General features: G+C 47.0%; 6 protein-coding genes across 6 annotated transcripts; 4 read left to right on the plus strand and 2 right to left on the minus strand.

The window, feature by feature from the left end:
* Positions 1–744: 744 nt before the first annotated feature.
* On the plus strand, positions 745–1,235 carry PtA15_1A7 (uncharacterized protein; the record flags this gene model as incomplete). The annotated part of the gene is made up of 3 exons (XM_053165865.1): positions 745–876; positions 944–1,039; positions 1,164–1,235. 3 exons carry the CDS (start codon positions 745–747, stop codon positions 1,233–1,235), a joined length of 300 nt encoding a protein of 99 aa, XP_053016224.1.
* Positions 1,236–1,719: 484 nt separating this feature from the next.
* PtA15_1A8 (uncharacterized protein) lies at positions 1,720–4,248 on the plus strand (the record flags this gene model as incomplete). The annotated part of the gene is made up of 12 exons (XM_053165975.1): positions 1,720–1,813; positions 1,929–1,942; positions 2,018–2,172; positions 2,270–2,339; positions 2,412–2,723; positions 2,798–3,319; positions 3,403–3,418; positions 3,530–3,638; positions 3,720–3,798; positions 3,871–3,884; positions 3,963–4,028; positions 4,095–4,248. The coding sequence occupies 12 exons, from the start codon at positions 1,720–1,722 to the stop codon at positions 4,246–4,248; spliced, it is 1,605 nt and encodes a 534-aa protein (XP_053016225.1).
* Positions 4,249–5,326: 1,078 nt separating this feature from the next.
* On the minus strand, positions 5,327–6,351 carry PtA15_1A9 (uncharacterized protein; the record flags this gene model as incomplete). Its single annotated transcript, XM_053166086.1, has 6 exons — positions 5,327–5,353; positions 5,436–5,464; positions 5,548–5,770; positions 5,834–5,910; positions 6,012–6,156; positions 6,220–6,351. The coding sequence occupies 6 exons, from the start codon at positions 6,349–6,351 to the stop codon at positions 5,327–5,329; spliced, it is 633 nt and encodes a 210-aa protein (XP_053016226.1).
* A 60-nt stretch (positions 6,352–6,411) lies between these two features.
* Positions 6,412–6,917, plus strand: PtA15_1A10 (uncharacterized protein; the record flags this gene model as incomplete). The annotated part of the gene is made up of 2 exons (XM_053165102.1): positions 6,412–6,578; positions 6,650–6,917. The coding sequence occupies 2 exons, from the start codon at positions 6,412–6,414 to the stop codon at positions 6,915–6,917; spliced, it is 435 nt and encodes a 144-aa protein (XP_053016227.1).
* Positions 6,918–8,163: 1,246 nt separating this feature from the next.
* PtA15_1A11 (uncharacterized protein) lies at positions 8,164–9,712 on the plus strand (the record flags this gene model as incomplete). Its single annotated transcript, XM_053165113.1, has 5 exons — positions 8,164–8,219; positions 8,305–8,425; positions 8,493–8,718; positions 8,801–9,399; positions 9,476–9,712. The coding sequence occupies 5 exons, from the start codon at positions 8,164–8,166 to the stop codon at positions 9,710–9,712; spliced, it is 1,239 nt and encodes a 412-aa protein (XP_053016228.1).
* An 816-nt stretch (positions 9,713–10,528) lies between these two features.
* Positions 10,529–17,899, minus strand: PtA15_1A12 (uncharacterized protein; the record flags this gene model as incomplete). Its single annotated transcript, XM_053165124.1, has 11 exons — positions 10,529–10,658; positions 10,730–11,131; positions 11,208–11,291; positions 11,360–11,889; positions 11,975–12,080; positions 12,142–12,243; positions 12,314–14,431; positions 14,500–14,879; positions 14,956–16,095; positions 16,162–17,781; positions 17,864–17,899. The coding sequence occupies 11 exons, from the start codon at positions 17,897–17,899 to the stop codon at positions 10,529–10,531; spliced, it is 6,648 nt and encodes a 2,215-aa protein (XP_053016229.1).
* Positions 17,900–17,975: the final 76 nt, after the last annotated feature.

The raw sequence follows: 17,975 nt of genomic DNA on the forward strand, positions 1-17,975 counted from the left end.
AGAAAAATGCCCTGAAAATTTCAATTTCATTTTAGTAGCTGTTAGGTTGTACAACTAATCACTCTCCTTAATTCATTCTCAGTCCGAGTCATTCAATTCTTAATCCTGTTGTGTATTTTTTTTTTCAATCCTCTTTATCGCCTGTTTGATTTGCCACAAGTAGGAATATATCGCTCATTTCAATATTGCCTTCCGCATGCATTTTACACTCGCTTAAGTCTCTGTCAGGCCAAGGGATGTCAAATATATCCATCACCGGGCCCGAGCTTGTTTAAGCCTCATTAAGGCTCTCCGAAAGAGAGGCGTGATCGCGCACCGCGAGCACGTGTTCGACTGGCGCCGCCCAGCGCCGGCCCCTCCCCTTTTTAAATCAAGTTAACAGTTTTCTAAGATGCCAGGATCGGCATGAATTGATCGGTCGTGATTGTGAGTAGAAAGTATGCGGACGCAGCGGAACCGTCGGGGCCTGCACGTGTGGTTGCTCTTGCCGAGCACTCAGCCTAACTCGTCATCGGTTTCAGTGTCGCAGTTCTGCTTGCCTTATTCGACTCACTCGTGCGATTCGTTTACCACCTTTGCAAATGAACGCTTGGGGTCGAGCGTGTGTACAACCTCCCCGTCGCACACGAAGTGAATGAGGGGTCGCTCCGCCATCAACTAGGGCTGCTCACTGCTCAGCCCCCCCCCCCCCCCCCGTGGACTTCCGCAAGTTCGCTCCTGACCTCGATTAAGAACACCGCTTGGATGATCAGCAAATTAGCCTTCTCGACATTTGTCGTGATGTCCACCCGGCCCCGGGACTATAGCAGAAACGGGAGGGTTCCTTCCGGACAAGCCGGTACAAAACTGGTTGAGGCGTTCAACCCACCCCGTGTTGTAAATTATAATGAGGTTTCCGACTCAGATTATCTTTTTTCTGATTTAATCTGCGTATATCCTCAAGGTTCATCTTACGTCAAAGTGGTGGCGAGCACTTCGTTTCAATTTACGCTGTTTCGCCCGCTGGGGGAGTCGGGACTTGCGTGATGAGAGCAGACATGTACGAAACGATGTGTAACCTCCGAGCATCTTTGCAGCCTTGTTTCCTCGACTTTGAGATTCGGTCTAACGCTTCACGTTTTCTCACCCATTGCCTTCGGCGAGGCGGTACAACTTGAATGCAGAAATCCGGATTATCGCTGGGACAGCACCCCACATCGTCCGCTTTATGTAAATACATAAACCTGAGCCAGTGAGTCTCCCCAAGCTTGGCACGAGAGACAAATAAGCTCCACATCATCTTGTATCGGTCCAGATTCCACACCACGCGCCGACTTCTTCACGGGTCCGTTGAACGACGAAACGCGCTCCACACACCGGACAGAACAGAGAAAAGTGCCTTCTGACTTGTTGTCTCAGCATTCTTCCCACACACACGCACACGCACACACACGCGCGCGCGCTCCGTGGATATCAATCTATACCAATACATATACATAATCTTTGTCAAAACTTTACTCGCGCTGCAACACCCTAACCCCGACCGTGAAGTTGGTTCGATTGTTGTCTTTGTGGATTGAACAGCGAACACAATATTTTTCACTCGTAAAATTTTAGTTATATATATCTGGGCCATTGGATCATCAAAGGACGACCACCACACAGATCCCCGGATCGTTGCATTCCTTCGTGGTTTTCTTTCTCCGCGGACTTTTTCAGCCTTCTGAGGATATCTTGGGTATGTTCCGCAAGATAAGCCTAGTCTGCTTGGCATTGATCGCTTCTCCAGCAATTGGAGAGCTTCCAGCAACTTATAAGTATGGCACGAACCTCGGTAGGTGACTGACCGACTGTCTCTTCCCTGAGCCTCCCGGAGAGAGCCCGACGAATTTAAACTGATTTTTCCCAATATTTCTATATAATTACACCCTGTCAAATCAAATGCACAGGTGGTTGGCTACTGGTAAGCAGTCTTTCTGGGTCACCGAGTTCGCAGGTTCTATAGGGAGTTATTGATAAATATCCCTTTGTGATGCAGAGCGAACCTTGGATGAAGCCAGTCGAGTGGGCTGCAATTGGGGGTGAATATTGTCCTGCAGATAGCGCATCGTGCGCCGCCAGTGAATGGGGTCTTGCTCGCAAGTTGGGACAAAAAGCTGCCAACGAGGCCTTTCTGAAACATTGGCAATCTTGGTATGTGAACTCAGATTAAATATACGAAATTGGCTGTGACTGTGGCGCAGAATGGAGCTCCATTTATGGGCATCCTGACTTTCAATCTAACAAACAGGTTCAATCAGGATCACGTCAATCAGCTCAAGGCTTTAAAGCTAGATCACGTCAGGATTCCGCTTGGTTTCGTGAGTTGATACCATAATTATTGCACTGTACCTTAAGTCACTTCAGAGCCTGATATCATGGGATTCTCAAAGTGGATCGTCGAGGAGCTTGTAGAGGCCCCAGCGGAACTCTATGCTCAGGGAGGCTGGATGGAACTGAAAAGAGGGCTGCGCCAACTCCGCGACGCCGGCTTCCATGTAACACTCGACATGCATGCGATGCCGGGAGTATCGACTTCAAACCAGCAGTTTGCAGGAAATGTCACCTCAGACGTCCAATTTTACAAAGATCATAACTATCAGCGAGCTCTTACTTGGGGCGCTGTGTTGGCCTCTATGTCGCATCTCGATCCTGACTTCTCCAGCGTTGTGGCCATCCAGTGCCTCAACGAGCCTCTGACTGATGTGGGTTTTCATTATGTGTATCTTTTATATGCTCAACTGATTAGTGATGGTGGTACGTGTAAACACATCCACAGGCCAACCTTACCCCAGGGTTAGAGCAGTACTACTCAGATTTCGTGACCGTCACTCGGGTCGTTGAATATGCGATCGGCGTTGAGTGCGAAGCCGACCTCCGAGAGTCTATTCATCGATTGTCTCGCAGCAAAAATGGCATGGTAGCCCTGCGTGCAGCGATCCCATTGATCGTGACTTATGCAGGCAAAGCAAAAGTAGTCGTAGACCCCAAGATACTTGATTCTCTTAAGCGCTCTTCAGCAAGCCCAAGTCCTGTCGTAACAGCTCCAGTCCCTGTGGAAACAACAATCATCACTGCGACATCAAGATCAAGCGTTTCTGCCGCGGGCATTCCAACAGAAGGCGACTCTGAGTGTCGATCACCTCGAATCAATCCAACCAACAGTCATCAGAAGTGCTCAAGAAGTCGTGTATCACGAGCCTGCTTAGCCACAATGGCTATGCCCAAAAGATGGCAATGGAAAGGAAACGGCAACTCGATGGTAAATCACACTCTGGGGCCAGCAGCATACGACGATCACGTAAGTTCCGGTGACAGATACCAGACGTTGACTTGCTGAGGATGCTGATATTTATCCTCACACTTGTCCCATGAGAACTTCAGCTATACTTTGCCTATGGTGAGTTGAAAATGCCATCTTTCCATGTGCCGTCACATCTCAACCCTTAAGCACACATGATCAGCTGGATAGTAAAACCCTTCACATTTCGATCGTCTTGTTCATCATCAGGTGGAGTAGCTGAACCAAACATCAAATCATACATATCGACAATGTGTACTATTCCGCATTACCAGGCAGCAAAAAAGCTTGGGGAAGAACCGTACGGCCATGGCGAATTGTGCGTGATAAGTCAAAGCTTCAGAAAAAAGGAAGAGAAACGCAACGAAACGAGCTAACAAGTCACCAACAATTAATCCAGTTCGATTGCTGTGAATTTCAACGCGACTCATGATGACCTGCGCGCATGGGGAGATGCACAAAGATTTATGTACAATCAGGTAGGATTCGTGTTCAAAAGTCAACTCGTCAGCTGGAAGACTAACCACTCAATCTGTGAATTCGCGATCTAGGAGCACTACTGGACGTGAGTCAACTTTCAATACAACGGAAAAAGACGTGATCTGCCCGGCTTAATGAATGCTTTCATATTCATTGCTTGCAGATTTTGGACCTTTAGATTGGGACAGGTGTTAGAGCCCAATCTCACTCAAAGTTATACAGAAACTTGGTGAGTAGCAACTTTCAGCGATCAAGCGCAGTCCCAGCTCATTTTTTTAATGTAATTTATTGGAAGGTCTTACTTGGGAGCGGTCGAAGCTGGGGTATGGCCGCGAGATCCTTCACAATACTACAATCCTTCTATATGTGCACCTTTTATCAACCCTACATCAAATTCGAGCAAAGCTGACCTTCCAGGCCCACAACTCAATCAAACAAAACAACATTAGAGCCTGAAACCAGAGTGACTTCCACATCTCACTTTTACCCTCTATGCAGCCGGCCTGATCAGTGTATTTTGCATACCTCACAGCGCGGGTAACAATTCAAGCCCTCGTATCAAACAAGGAGCTATACAATATTATAAACTAATTTTCAACATATAAAAGCTCACCATTGATGATTCATGTGTATGAGTTTTTCGTGTTAATAATCCTGTTGTGATACCTGTTACTATTTCGTCTTGTAAATAGGTGTAATAATTATTTGCAGACATCGTCCTCGCAATTGCTCACTTTCAAAACACTCTTGTCCAAAATTTCTGCACCCCAAAATTGCATCCGGAGCCAACAGGAATGAAACCAATTTGAGTAAGAAGTGTCACAGTGGCATACACATGCCAGGTCAGATAGATCAGACAGTTCTTGGCATTCTTGGGTTGGTGTTAAAAAACCCCCGGGGGCAGAAAAGCTGTATGTAAGGGAATCAGGCCAGAGATCTAAAGTCTTTCAGGAGCAGGGAAATGTTTGACAACAGTATACTCAAACATAACTAATCTAAAAAGAAGTGTTCATTGAGTTGCACCAGAGTTTGGTTTGCTACCATTAAAAGCATCTAGTGATTCTCCCACATCCTCACACTACATCTATTACATGATTGCCATTGTCATTATTGTTTTCTTCCGAGTTTCTATTTTCTCTCTAGACACAGATACCTAGCTGCATTTTGGGAAATTAAAAATGTGAAATTGAAATTATACAAGTACTGTGGTTGGTAGGGACACAACTGGGCCTTATGATGCCCAAACCGCAGACAGATCTTGGTGGACCCATCCTAAAAGTTTGAGAACTTCTCCTACAAAGTTTAAATTTTCTACGATTTGCAACTTTGCAGTTTCGTGTTTTGGACCAGTGTATTTTATGTAAATATATCTTTTCTAGAATATGAAGAAACAAAGACTGACGCTCGTCCAAGTCTACACTGTGTCCCGTGACAAAATATCCGGCCACTGAAACAACCCAGTTACAATAATGTGTATATGAAAAACTCGTACAAATCAGAATTTGATTTGAAGATCCCTGACTAACACTACCAGTGCAAACGATGAGTGGGACACTGTTAGCATCAAAAGCAAAATGTCAGTAAGCCTCGGTCTGAACAGGTGAGATAGTGATCAAATTTCCCATTAGTGACGAACCTCATATCCGCCTGGATTCTTGTGAAGATCTGGTGAACGATCCACGGGTAAAGAAGGTTAGGTCTTCGTAGAGGTCGTTGCGGATAGAAAGGGAATGAAAATTAAAACTAACAATTCTGATGATAGTCCTCAGCATCCCACCATTGCTCAAACTTCTCGATCACGGTAACTATTTTTTTCCCTTTGGATTTATAATGCTTCTCTTCGATTTCCTTCGTCACTTCCTCGGCCACTTGGCGCTGATCATCGTTCAAGTAGAAAATTGCCGATCGGTATTGAGTACCGCGATCGGGACCCTGATGGTTATAGTGTGAGGCATCGTGGGTCCTGTAAAACTGAAAAGAGCCAATCAAGTCGATTCCCATTCAAGGATGAAATCCGTCCACTTCTGCACTCACAAACTCAACGAGTTCCGAGTAGGATACTATCGATGGATCGAATTCAAGTTTGACACTCTCTGCGTGCTGCGTGGTACCTACATATATATTTATACCCATCAGGTGTTGGACCAATGTGCTGAACCCTTCAAGAAGCTTGAACTGGGAATATATTGAGGTGAAATGAATGCATACTAACCTGTGCAAATCTGTTTGTACGTAGGATTGTGCACTGAACCGCCTGTATAGCCAACTTTGGCGCCGAAGAGTCCTTTGCCACGACCATAGTGTTGACGGAAGATATGCTCTGTTCCCCAAAAGCAACCAGAAGCAAATATGGCAGTCTACAAAAAGGGGGTCTATCGGTCAAATTCTCCACTTTTTTCAGATTCAAAAGGACTGCGCACATCTTTTTTTTCAACTGAAGAAGCCATGAATGCCTGTTGGGCGGTTTGGGGGTGATTGGCTAGGTGTGAGAACGAGAGTAAGCAGCCCAAGGTCGAAGGTCGAGTGAAGAATCTTGTCGAGATGAATGGCATCAAGTAGGAAGGAACTCCTCGATAAATATGGTCCAAGTTGGGGAAGAAGAAGATCCTCTCATGCTGACTCCGCAAGCACCAGTAGTACCCCGGTGTCCCCCCTGGGCTCCCTCGGGCATAAACCGACATCCTACCTACATAGTCCCGCTCTTCCTCACCGTGAAACCACAGTGGCAATGTGACCTCTCATGTTTTGCACTCAAATTAGCTCACGGGCGTGAGATCAAGTAAGTAATATGACTGATGTGGAGGTCTCCTTGCATGTACATATTTACATGTCTTTCTCCAAACACAACAGGTTGCTACTTGCCGGGGGGCAGGAGACCGAAGCGCTCGCACTCCTTCGCAGCGCGTACGGGAACTTGGAAGTGCGACCTCCTGCGTCAGGGGTCTCACATTTACGAGTCTTTGCATACCGGCAAATATCCTCCTTAGACAGTTTGGAATACGTAGAATTAAATCAATTCGTTGGAAGGAATAGGATGTGGACTGGTCCAAGTGAAATTCAATCAGTGAAAAATCAGAGGAGTGTACTTCGATTCTTCAAGGATCTGCTACATACTTAAATATAATATAACGGTAGAATCAAAAGAAAAGGAGGGAAAATATCAAAGACAGTCGCCGATTCTTGTTCAACCCAGTTGAGGTGAATCGTATCGACTGAATGAAGAGGTGGAGATTGGGCCGAAAACGATCGTTGGCCGGCAAAACGGGCTTTTCATTTCATAGGACTGTCGAGTATGTAAAATGGTCAGTTTTTTTTTTGAAGCGCTGAGTTGAATACCCCATTGTGCTTACCCGGGGGAGAAAGATACATCGCTAATGGTGAGCTCGAGACATTCCGACCCACATCCGCTCTGCGGTAGGGGCTTGGGGGTCGCTGGAGCAGCAAATGGGACATCGATAAGTAAGTTGTGGCTTTAAACTAGTTCAGCTTCGAAAACCAACTCACCGAAGGCCACCAGAGAGATGGTGATTAATGAAATGATTTTGAAAAGCATGATATGCATGTATTTATTTATATCCTAGTCCTTTTTTGAGAGATTCACGCCGTATTCGGGAAAGGATGGGGGAAAATTGCGCCCTTCGAGAGGTCACAGATATTTATGCTGTCAATGGCCAGCTAGTCTCCTTTCAGCGAATCAACTCCGGCCTAGAGCCGCCTCCTCAGATATACTTGGATACAGCTCGACGAAGTTCTTCTAGTTTATCGTAGCACGTGTGGTACCCGCGGCTCTCGGCGCCAGCGGATTCCACATCGGCTCCTGTAGAGATATGTACGTAAGACTTGTCGAGAAATGCCTGGAAACCCACTGCGAGCCTGGGGCGGCGGTGGCGCCTGTTTGTAACATGAACTAATGATTGAACCACTTTCAATAGGCAGCCACCACGACTACAAATAACCCATCCGTCGGAGTCGCCGGCTGTCGCCGGGGTGTAATGAACACGACATCGTCGGGCCAAGACTGTAGCTCGAGGCCCCCAACTTCCCATCACGAATACGATGAGGCGCATTTTGGAAAACATTGTGGGTTTGTTTGAGCGTCGGCTATGGACTGCCGAGGTTGTCATCTCTACCCATCGAGCATGTCGGGAGGACATGTACGGGCAGACGGAAGGACATCCGAACAGGACTCCGCCCGACTCCGCCGCTGTTGACCGCCCGCCTGGCCATGGGAGGGCATGACGTCATCCTGTCATGGTCAACAGGGGGCCCGTTCTTCCCTACCAGCCTCCCCCACAACTGACAACAGCTGACAACCTACATAATCGAATCTACATATCAAGTATCACCCGACATCTGGTCCGAGTATGGCTGAAAACGTGCAACAGACTTTGCTCGTAGTCGGCGGGGTCAGTGGATCTGGGTTCGTGAGCTTACATCAATACTTGAAATGTGATCTTGCCGGCGAAGCAGATATTGATCGATAACTGAGATGAGATGCACTACAGCAAGAGTACATTTGGTGTGGAACTAGCCAGACGTTTGAACATCCCGTTCTTGGATGGAGACGATTTACATCCCCCATCCAACATTGAGAAGATGAAATCGGGCAAACCCCTGGATGATTTTGTAAGTATGTACTTATATTCTTTTGCCTCACTAATTTGATGAACCTCGTTTGCTAAGTTTTGCCTAGGATCGAGAACCGTGGTTGGATAATATTCGAACGAAGGCCCTCGAGATGATCGAGCATCTCAAGTCCTTCGGCCAGTCTGATCACAAAGATGGACAACCGCTAGCAATCGTGATTGCTTGTTCCGCGCTGAAGCGCAGGTATCGAGACATGTTACGTGGCTTCTCAGCGTCCGCAAAAAATGTCTCGAAAACGGCTCAATCCGACTGTCAAGTTCATTTTATACATCGTAAGCGCCTTTGTCTCATCTGTGTTTTACTAGGCTACTCAAGAATAACATTCTGACCCTCAATTATTATTACGTCCCAAAGTTAGTGGCGACCCTGAATTGATCAGAAAGCGATTACAAGATCGGAAAAATCATTTCGTCGGCAGTGACATCTTGGCCTCTCAATTGGATACCTTACAGGAACCTGATCCGGGGCAAGAAAATTCTCCTCAAAGTCAGATCTTTACTATTTCATTGTCCTTCGACGATTGCCAGCCGAAATCAGTTGAGGAAATGGTCAATGAAGCTATGCAAGAACTCGCAGACAAGACTGGATTACCGATGCCGGAATTAGCTCAGTTCAGGCAACAATCGCCGGTTCAACTGCCTTCGCTCCAAACCCTTTTCGATCCTGAGCCAGGTCAGCTTCAAGACGTACTCGCGCTACTGTTCGAAGTCTCCGATTCAATCGAAAACAAACTCATCCCAATTTTACGAGAAAATCTTCAAAATAAACTCCCAAACTCCTATTCTGAACTCATCGATCACTGTCAGGATATTGTCGAAAATCGTTTTGATCGCGACGAGCAAGTCAATTTCTTGGGAAGCCATCCCCGCATTGGCGCGGTCAAAGGGCTGAGCAAACTGAGCTCGAAGGAACAGGGTAACCAAGCGGACCCAGCAGTACTGAATCGTTTAGCAGTGAGTGTGAATCAGTCCACAACTGTTTCGCTTTTGATGCGTGAAACTGATATATAAATGACAATCTTGAATCCAGGAATTGAACGCGCTGTATGAAAAACTATATCCTGGTTTACGATACGTGACTTTTGTAAATGGAAGAAGCCGAGCGGAAATAGTCGAAGAGATGGAAGATTTAATAACCAAAGACGCAGCACCAACCCCTGCAGTACACTTGCAAGATAAAAATTGGCAAGCTGAACTGAAGAGGGGAATACGAGACGTATTCCAAATTGCCAACAGCCGTTTGAAATCTATCACCGAAAGCTCCTGAGTCCTGATGATTTGTATCGAGTGCAAAGTACTTTACAGCTTCCTGTATTGACATATCTATAAAACAAACATTTCCCGTCCCGATCACTTCGGAGTGAACGTGAACATCTGGCCTTCCCTTCCTCCACTGCAAGATAGGCCTTGGGAGTTTGGCGTGTTGGATCCACAGATCTCTCACACCAAAACAAAATCGTTGGCCCGTCAATCGGCAAAAAGTAATACCTGCGAAAAGTCCCCAACGTGATTTGAACACGTGACCTGCCGCTGTGCCACGAACTGCAGGCGGCCGCTCTAAACCGCTGAGCTATGGAGACAACTACGTCCCATGACCGCGTAATTTTGGAAAACATCAAAATATTTCTCAATGGACGTTGAATCGTGGCCTGCATTCCCCAACCGGAAGGGAAAGGAAGTCTGCTGGATTGAATTCATCAAACTGTTTTTCTTATTCATAGCTACTTAACTTTCACAATCTAGGGAAGACGGCCACGTTGTCGCATTCTTTGGCTTGGTTTTTGTGTGTAATTAGATTCTTCAAGACTGAAAGTCAATGGAAAAGGAAAATTTGCTTGTGGGAAGGTCAAGTAAAGAGAGGGGGGTTGAGCTCATTAAATTGGGTCCTCCACGGAAATGATATATTACATTATTTATTTATTTGTGTGGTGTGTGTACATAGACCATTCTTTAGGGGCAGAAACAACATCAACAAGAATATGAGAAGTAAACAATCCACTTGGGTAATCTAACCTTTTTAGCGTTGTTGGATATTTGTGTAATTGAGATTAATGATAGTGAATCAGTGGGGGGAGGTTCGTTTTCAATCTTTCTCAGATACCTGTTGATCTTCCATCACTTCATCCGAATCGTCCGAGTCGTCCGAATCTGAATCTTCACCTTCAGCGACATTGATTTCCAACTTCAATTCCTGATCCACGCCAATATAAGAACTGAATGATACGAGGAGAGACAATTGTTAATAATAATGTTTCTGGTGGGATCAAAACAGCAAAGTACTCACTCCGAGATTAAGTCAAGTTTGAGTTCATGTTTGCCAGCGGTGGGAACGGAGAATTCGATTTTAGTCGGCAGGGGGGTAGCACCGGTGATTTTCTTCAAACCCAAGAGCTTCTTCTGCTTAGGGTCCTCCACGATCAACCACCAACAGTCTTGTTTGACTGTAGGATAAAAGGGTGCGACGACCACGTTCCCTGCAACGGCCGTCTTCGCCCCTTCTTCTTCCTCTTCATCCTCTGCCACCAGCGAGACCTTTAATGTGATTGGCGTGTTGGTAACCAGTGAGTCTTCGTCCTCGATCTCGTGCTTGATCTCGATTGCCGGACACGAGTTGACAAACTGGGCAACCTTCGCCAGATGTTTTGTGTCCATCTGCAGCAGTCGGTTTCGCTCTTCATCTTCAAGCCTGTTTCGTCAAAAGTCAGTTTTTTTTTTTTTTTTCTGGTTCACTGAGATTTCAGATAAATGATGGGATCACCAACTCCATAATATCAGTGACTTGTGTCACATTAGCTGCAGTGCATCGTTTAATGATATCGGAAGTGAAACCAGGGATTTGCTTTAATCTGTTGTAAATCAAATAAGTGATTAGGAGAATAAAAAAGAGATAAGCCAATTCATGTCGAATACTCACGGACTATCGTGGTTCCACACAGCTTGAACGACCATTTGAAAGAATTCCATGGCAACGGTAGTGTTTAGACACTCCTGAGAGCTCAAGACATCAACAGCGGCGGATATGAGATTAGGAACCTTCCTCAGGATCTCAACTTGGTCAAGCATCAAGTCGGAGGGTAGAGTCAATCGACTGAAGTGGGCCTGCAAGAGGATGTTGGTCTTGAAATGTGGTGACAGGTACTCTATTTTCCCCACTTTCACCGGCACACGGTCATGCACTTTCTTCAGTAGACCCTCTTCACCGTGTCGTAGCGGGATGGACTCGAACTCTTGCGCCGCAGAAATGATCTCAAGGATCCCCTTGAGCTTAGTCTTTTCAGTCAAACTCATGCTGAACACATCGGCAGTGATGTAGTTGATGTTGTAGTACGCCGCAACGATTCCGAGTGGAAGAGGTGTCGTGTCCATCTCGTCTTCAATGGCAATACAATTGGAGTTTTGTAGATCTGAAAGAGTCGATTCGACCAGTTCTGATAGGTGATCGCTCTGGGTAGGCCCGATAGGAAACGAAGAGAGACATCAGAGTCGCGGAAGGAAACCAATAAAATCATATTCAGATTCGACGACTAACCAGGTGTCGATGATCAGTAGCCTGCATGTTGTAGTAATTCGGGTTGGCAACCAAGCGGCGGTAAAACCACTGCCAAGTGCACCAATCCACTGCATCCTGCTTATTCCTGATCAAAAAGTGGAGAGTGAGCGATGTTAAAGTGCCCAAGAAAAAAAAAGTTGACTTACTCGATGGTTTTAGCGACAATCTCTGCGTTGAAATGATCATGTAGAGACAAATGAAGATGTGACTCGATGGGCAAGCCCTCGTTCAAAAACTTCTTCAGGAACCTAAGAGTATAACCTGGTCAGTCAACAAGAGACAAAAAAGCTAAATCAAGCAAGGCATGTGACAACTAACTCTTTTCGAACCTGTTGACACATCAACACACATCGGCTCGTAGTATCTTCGCTGGGTCTACAAGCTCGTCCCATCATCTGCAAGATATCCGGGAAAGAGTAGTCCACATAACGATGCTCCTTGCCCTCGTAGTTCTGCACGCCCATAATGATGACCATAAACGCTGTCATGGGAATACTCCACGCGGTATCTTTCGAAGCCACGACAACCTGGATGGCGCCCACCTCAAACAACTTTTGCACAATCATCTTATCTGTGTTCGACATCGCTTCATGGTAATATCCGATCCCGCTGGCTAAAGTCTCCCGTAGATTTTCGTCTGAGACTTTGGCAAGATATGGGGCGAGGTCCTCCTGCTCGATGTTCAAGAACCGCTGCGGATCTTCGTCTGAGAGGGCATAGATGGAAAGATCGGAGGCCGTCAATCGACATTGTTTCCGTGACGGCACAAACGCAATCACTGGCTTTTCGTGAGCATACTCGAGGATTGAAAGATAAGCTGGCTTGGCCATCTGAATCATCAACGATGGGAAATGAGGCACATTAAAAGATTGAATATGGACCTCCAAGGGCAACGGTCGAGATCCAGGAGCAAAGTTGAAAATCGCCTGGGAATTAGCTCCCATCCAGTCGCCCAAGTCTCGCGCGTTCGCCAATGGACAACCAAGGGCGACGATCCGAGTCTTGCTGATCTCGCTCTGCGCGGTAACGTATCGAGTCCTCGACACGATCACTTCATAGGCTGGTCCAATCTCAGAACCGATCAGATGGATTTCATCTGCAATCAGCAGCCCCGTTCGCTCTACCATCTTCCGCTGTTTCCACCGTCTTGACACTAGATCCCATTGAGTTGGCGTGCAGATGATGATATCAATTCGGGCTTGTCCCGGCTTGCTCCCATCACTTGCAGTCAGCTCGACATCCCGCGTCAGCTCGCCGGTCAGAGGTTCAATCACTTTTCCGAGAGGACCGAACTTCTGTCTCCACTCTTTCACTCGAACATCAACGACCTCCTGATAAGGCTCGATGCAAACACATCGCTGCCATTCAGGTTGGGACCATAGTCGCAATAGAGCAAATTCGGCACAGATCGTCTTACCGCTACCTGTGGGTGAGCAGATTAAAACGTTGTCGTTGCTGGTGTAAAGCGCCTGGAAGACTTGAGTTTGGATCTTGTTGAAGTTCTTAAGACCCTGCTTGAGGTAAATCGATTCATAGGCCTTATTATGTAGAGCTGCAACGGGAAGTGGTTGGAGATCCAAGAGTGGAGTGGGTTGAGAAAATTTTTCGGGCAGTATTAAATGTTTGAAGGATAAGGGAAGGCGAGTACTAGCATGAAGCCAGCGATCAGCAACGACGGAGATGAAGTAATTCGGGGGTAGCGGATCGATCATGGGTACGTAGAACGTCACAAAGTGTTCTTCGTTGGCATATCGCTGACGGAGGAGAAACTGATCTGAAAACAATATAAGCTCCCCATCCACATCCTCGACCATTATCCAAAACATTTGGCCGGTCCCATGAACTGATTCATCCCACATGAAATCTGGTGTGATCGTGAGTTCGACTCGTAGCATAGTTCGGGTGATAGGTTGGACTAGAGCTTGAAGTTCCAGCTTGGGAAACTGATGGACGAATCGGTGGATAGTTTTTCCAAGCTTGGGATTTCCCATCAGCTCGCCGAGCTCCGGTGGCTCGAGGTCAAAGAATCGGTACCACGGAAAGTCCTTCCTTTCGGCCCGTCGGATGATATCGGCTGAACAGGATGGAAATTGCCGAAGAGGGCTCATCGAGACCCACATCTTCTTCTCGACCATTTTGCATAAGTCCAAGGCTTGGTGAGTTAACCTAGCCCAGCCACGCTTGAGACATATCTCGAATAAAGCCCTTAAGATTCTTCCAGCCGATTGAGTGACATAGACCATGTCAGCCATTAGAGCGAATCCTTCTAACGGCAGTCTGGAGATGTACGCCTGCAATAGAACATTGATCTTCGCGCTTGGGTCTCCTACAGATTCTTTGACCGGAATCGGGACCTTTTCGAGCAGCTTGGCCAACTCTTGTTTCTCTTCAGGTCTAGTAGGTACGTACTTGAACTCGTCACTCGCAGCAAACACCCTATACATCAAAGAAGGCAAAAGAGAGATAAGCGCAAGTCATGGGTTAGAGATCACCCAAGAGCAGACCTGAATAATTCAATAAGAGTCATTGTGGGTCGGAGATGTTGCTTGTAGGTGGACATTGATGTGTTGGTGACGTAGTAGTGACTAGCAATCTTTCCCAGTTCAAGTGTCGAGACCAGTCCAGTTTTTCGATCATACTTGGCCAATCCACTCTTTTCGAGTATACAGAAGGCGGTGTGAACGATATCCGACCGCTTTTGGAGCAGGAGAGGGTCCTCAGGGTCATGCTGGAAGCCATAAAGTGACGGGTTTTCCAGCGCGCGTTGATACCAGTAAGTATAACCTAGCCACTGGGCTGCTTCCTCACGGTTTCTAATTGTACCTAATACGATCTCGGCGTTGAGGATGTCCGCCAGTTTGCTAACCAATTGAGATTCAATAGGCTGAAGGGAGGAAGACATCACGGAATTAACAATTGACAAATCTTTAGCAATCAAGACAGAAAGCTCTACCACTCACCAATTGACTGGTAGTGATGGACAGATGGAACTGCAGCTCGGAATGATTTGTAATGATGATCCCTTCGCCATAGGTATCGTACTGCGGTCTCCCTGCTCGGCCGAGCATCTGCAAGATATCTTGGGGCGATAGCTCAACCCACCTACCCTTCTCGGGATTGTAGATCTGAGTGCCTTTGATAATGACGGCGTGCGCAGGCAGATTGACTCCCCAAGCCAGAGTAGCAGTTGATACCAGAACTTGAAGGTGTCCATCGGCAAACAATTCTTCGACCAATCGTCGGTCAACCCGTTCTAAACCAGCATGGTGAATCCCGATACCGAATTGGAGGATGTCTTTCAGGCCCGGATCTTTGACGTTTTCGGCCGTTTCCATTAGAATCTCCCGAGTGGCTAGTCCTCCCGACATAAATTTACCGACTTCATCTCGCTCGATACTTGCTTCTTTCAGGGTTTTGGCAGTTCGAGTGGTCTCACTTCGAGAGTGGACAAAGATGATGATCTGTTGCTTATCATTGAGTTGCTTCATCACTTTCTCGTAACAGATCTCGTTGGTGATCTGGAGACGCTTGATAGCCTTTTTCTCGGTGATCCCAATAAACTCCAACTTGAGGGGGCACGGTCGAGCCGAACTATCGAAGAAGAATAGACCTTTTTTCGGGTTGACCCGTAAGAACCGAGCCACGTCGGCATAGTTGGGCAGGGTAGCCGAAAGACCGACGAGGCGCACGTATTCATGGTTTTGTTCCATCCTCCGGATAGTTCGACTGACTAGCGCTTCTAGAACCGGTCCTCGTTCGTCATGTAGCAAGTGGATTTCATCGATAATAATCAAGCCCACCAGATTGGTGTAACTAGTATCGGTACTCTTACGAGTAATCACATCCCATTTTTCTGGGGTTGTGACGATGATTTGAGTCATCGTAATCTGATCTTTTGTCATCTGCCGATCGCCTGTGAGTTCGCCGACTTGAATACCCAAATATTTGAGCCTGCTTGAAAAGTTTCCAACCATTTCTTGGACGAGAGCCTTCATCGGAGCCACATAGACAATTTTGAACGCAGCGAGATCGATCTCTCCCGTGGTTTCGTTGCGGTGCTTGGCGATTTCATTGAGAACCGTTAGCATAGCCACGTTTGTCTGTGAACAGCGAGAGATGAAGGTTAATAGGGCACCCGAGATGAATCGATTTAGTAGTGACTTTACCTTACCGGCTCCAGTTGGAGCGCACAATAGAATCGGGTCATCTTGGCCAAAGGCGACTGGAAAGACTTTGCTTTGAACTCTGTTGAGGGTGGTGGCGCCTTTGAAGGCTTCCCTAGACCAATGGGGCAAGTCGGTAATCTTGACCAAATCTTCAGACTTCACGGGAGCTTTCTCCGGTGGAGGTACATGAATTTCTTCGTAGCCTTGTCCCGTCGGTTGTACCTTATGAGAGCCTTCGGGTAATTTGCACTTCTTGTTGGTCATCGTTCGAGAACCTTGATTGAAGACCATGGAGCTCAGATCTAGCATTTTTTTGGGATTGGGAAGGAACGAGTTGGCTTCCAAGTTAGCTTTCGTGGGGAATTTGGTCGGTTTAGCCGTCTCTTCTGAGTCGATATCCATCTTATTCGAGTTGGCGGCCGTTTGAAGCTGGGGATTACTGATTCCACGGCCAGTGGTTAGAGCCTTGACGATCCAACCCACCCCCTTTTCTCTCATGACGACAGCCAAATTGACCTTTTCGTCTTCGTCGCTTCGAGACCATTTGGTACCCCAGACTATGATGTCACGGTGTTTGGTGAGAACAGAGACCAATTCAAACTTGTCGTAATCGAACAGATCGACGAGACTGTTTTCGAGATCTCGTAGGCTGGAATTGTCGGCGGATAGGAGATTGATGGCCTCCTTGGTCTTAGACTCCGCTTCGATTGGATCGGGGAAATGACTTCCAATCAAACGTTGGAGCCAAAAACCGTCGATATCGTAGATGGTCAGATCCTGTTTGCCCTTTTTATTCTTTAGTTCGGACGAGGTGGAGTCGGGGCCGATGAGGATCTGATCGGTGGGATCTGTCTGTTGGCCGTTGAGTTGGTCATCCTCTGGGTCATCGTTTTCATCTGCTTCACTATTCTCGTCACTGTCCGAGTTGTCGCGAATTTCAAATTCATCTTCATCGCTATCTTCGCCATTCTCATCGTCCTCAAACACCACCGCCACCCCATTATTGTCGTCATCCAGTTCGTTTGCCCGCTTCTGGTTATCGCCATCCTCACCCTCACCGCCTGCCTGTTGAGCCTGGTCTTCATTCCCATAGTCGGTAAGTTTCTTGGATAGGTTACTCAGCTCGTTGAATTTCTCGCTGGAGATCGTCCCCAGGAATTCTTCGATGGTACGTTTCTTGTCGAGGTCTTTGGGGTAGTCGTTATCGTTCTTCATGGCTTCGATGGTCATGTCGGTCGCCGATCGGACGATTTCGTTAGGCTGATCGCCTAACATCAGTTGGACGCTCGACAGTAATAGTTCGTAGATCGATCGGGTCTCGTTGGTCCGTGGTTTGTAGTTCAAGCCCTCGATCTGTTGGATGGCTTCGATGACATCGGCGTACCTTCGGCCGTTTGTTTCGGTGGCTTTCTTGGGTCGATCGTCGGTTGAGGAAATATGTTTCGATTTCTTCTTGGAGATGTCCTTCTTGATATGGACAGACTCTGTGAAGGCGCGACTCCCCATCGATTTGGGGTCTATCCGACCCACCAAGGTCTCAGGCTCGCCCGTTGGTTCGTTATCCCGCCTAGGAATTTTGGAGCGGTCAGCAGTCAAGACGAGGGATGACATCGCGGCATACTACACGTGCATATTTTGAGTAGGAGAGGGAATGCATCAGCTTGATGGTGCTGATTCGTGCTTTGATTCGAGATAACTCAACCTGATAGCCAGAGAAGTCCCTGTTCTTGGGTGCCATGTTGAAGAGGAGGCAAACAGGTGGTAGGATGTGAAGTGGTTGTGGTCGAGCGAAGGGTGATTGATGCTGATGTGGA

Source organism: Puccinia triticina, chromosome 1A (genome assembly GCF_026914185.1).
Source record: "Puccinia triticina chromosome 1A, complete sequence".
NCBI classification, from domain to species: domain Eukaryota; kingdom Fungi; phylum Basidiomycota; class Pucciniomycetes; order Pucciniales; family Pucciniaceae; genus Puccinia; species Puccinia triticina.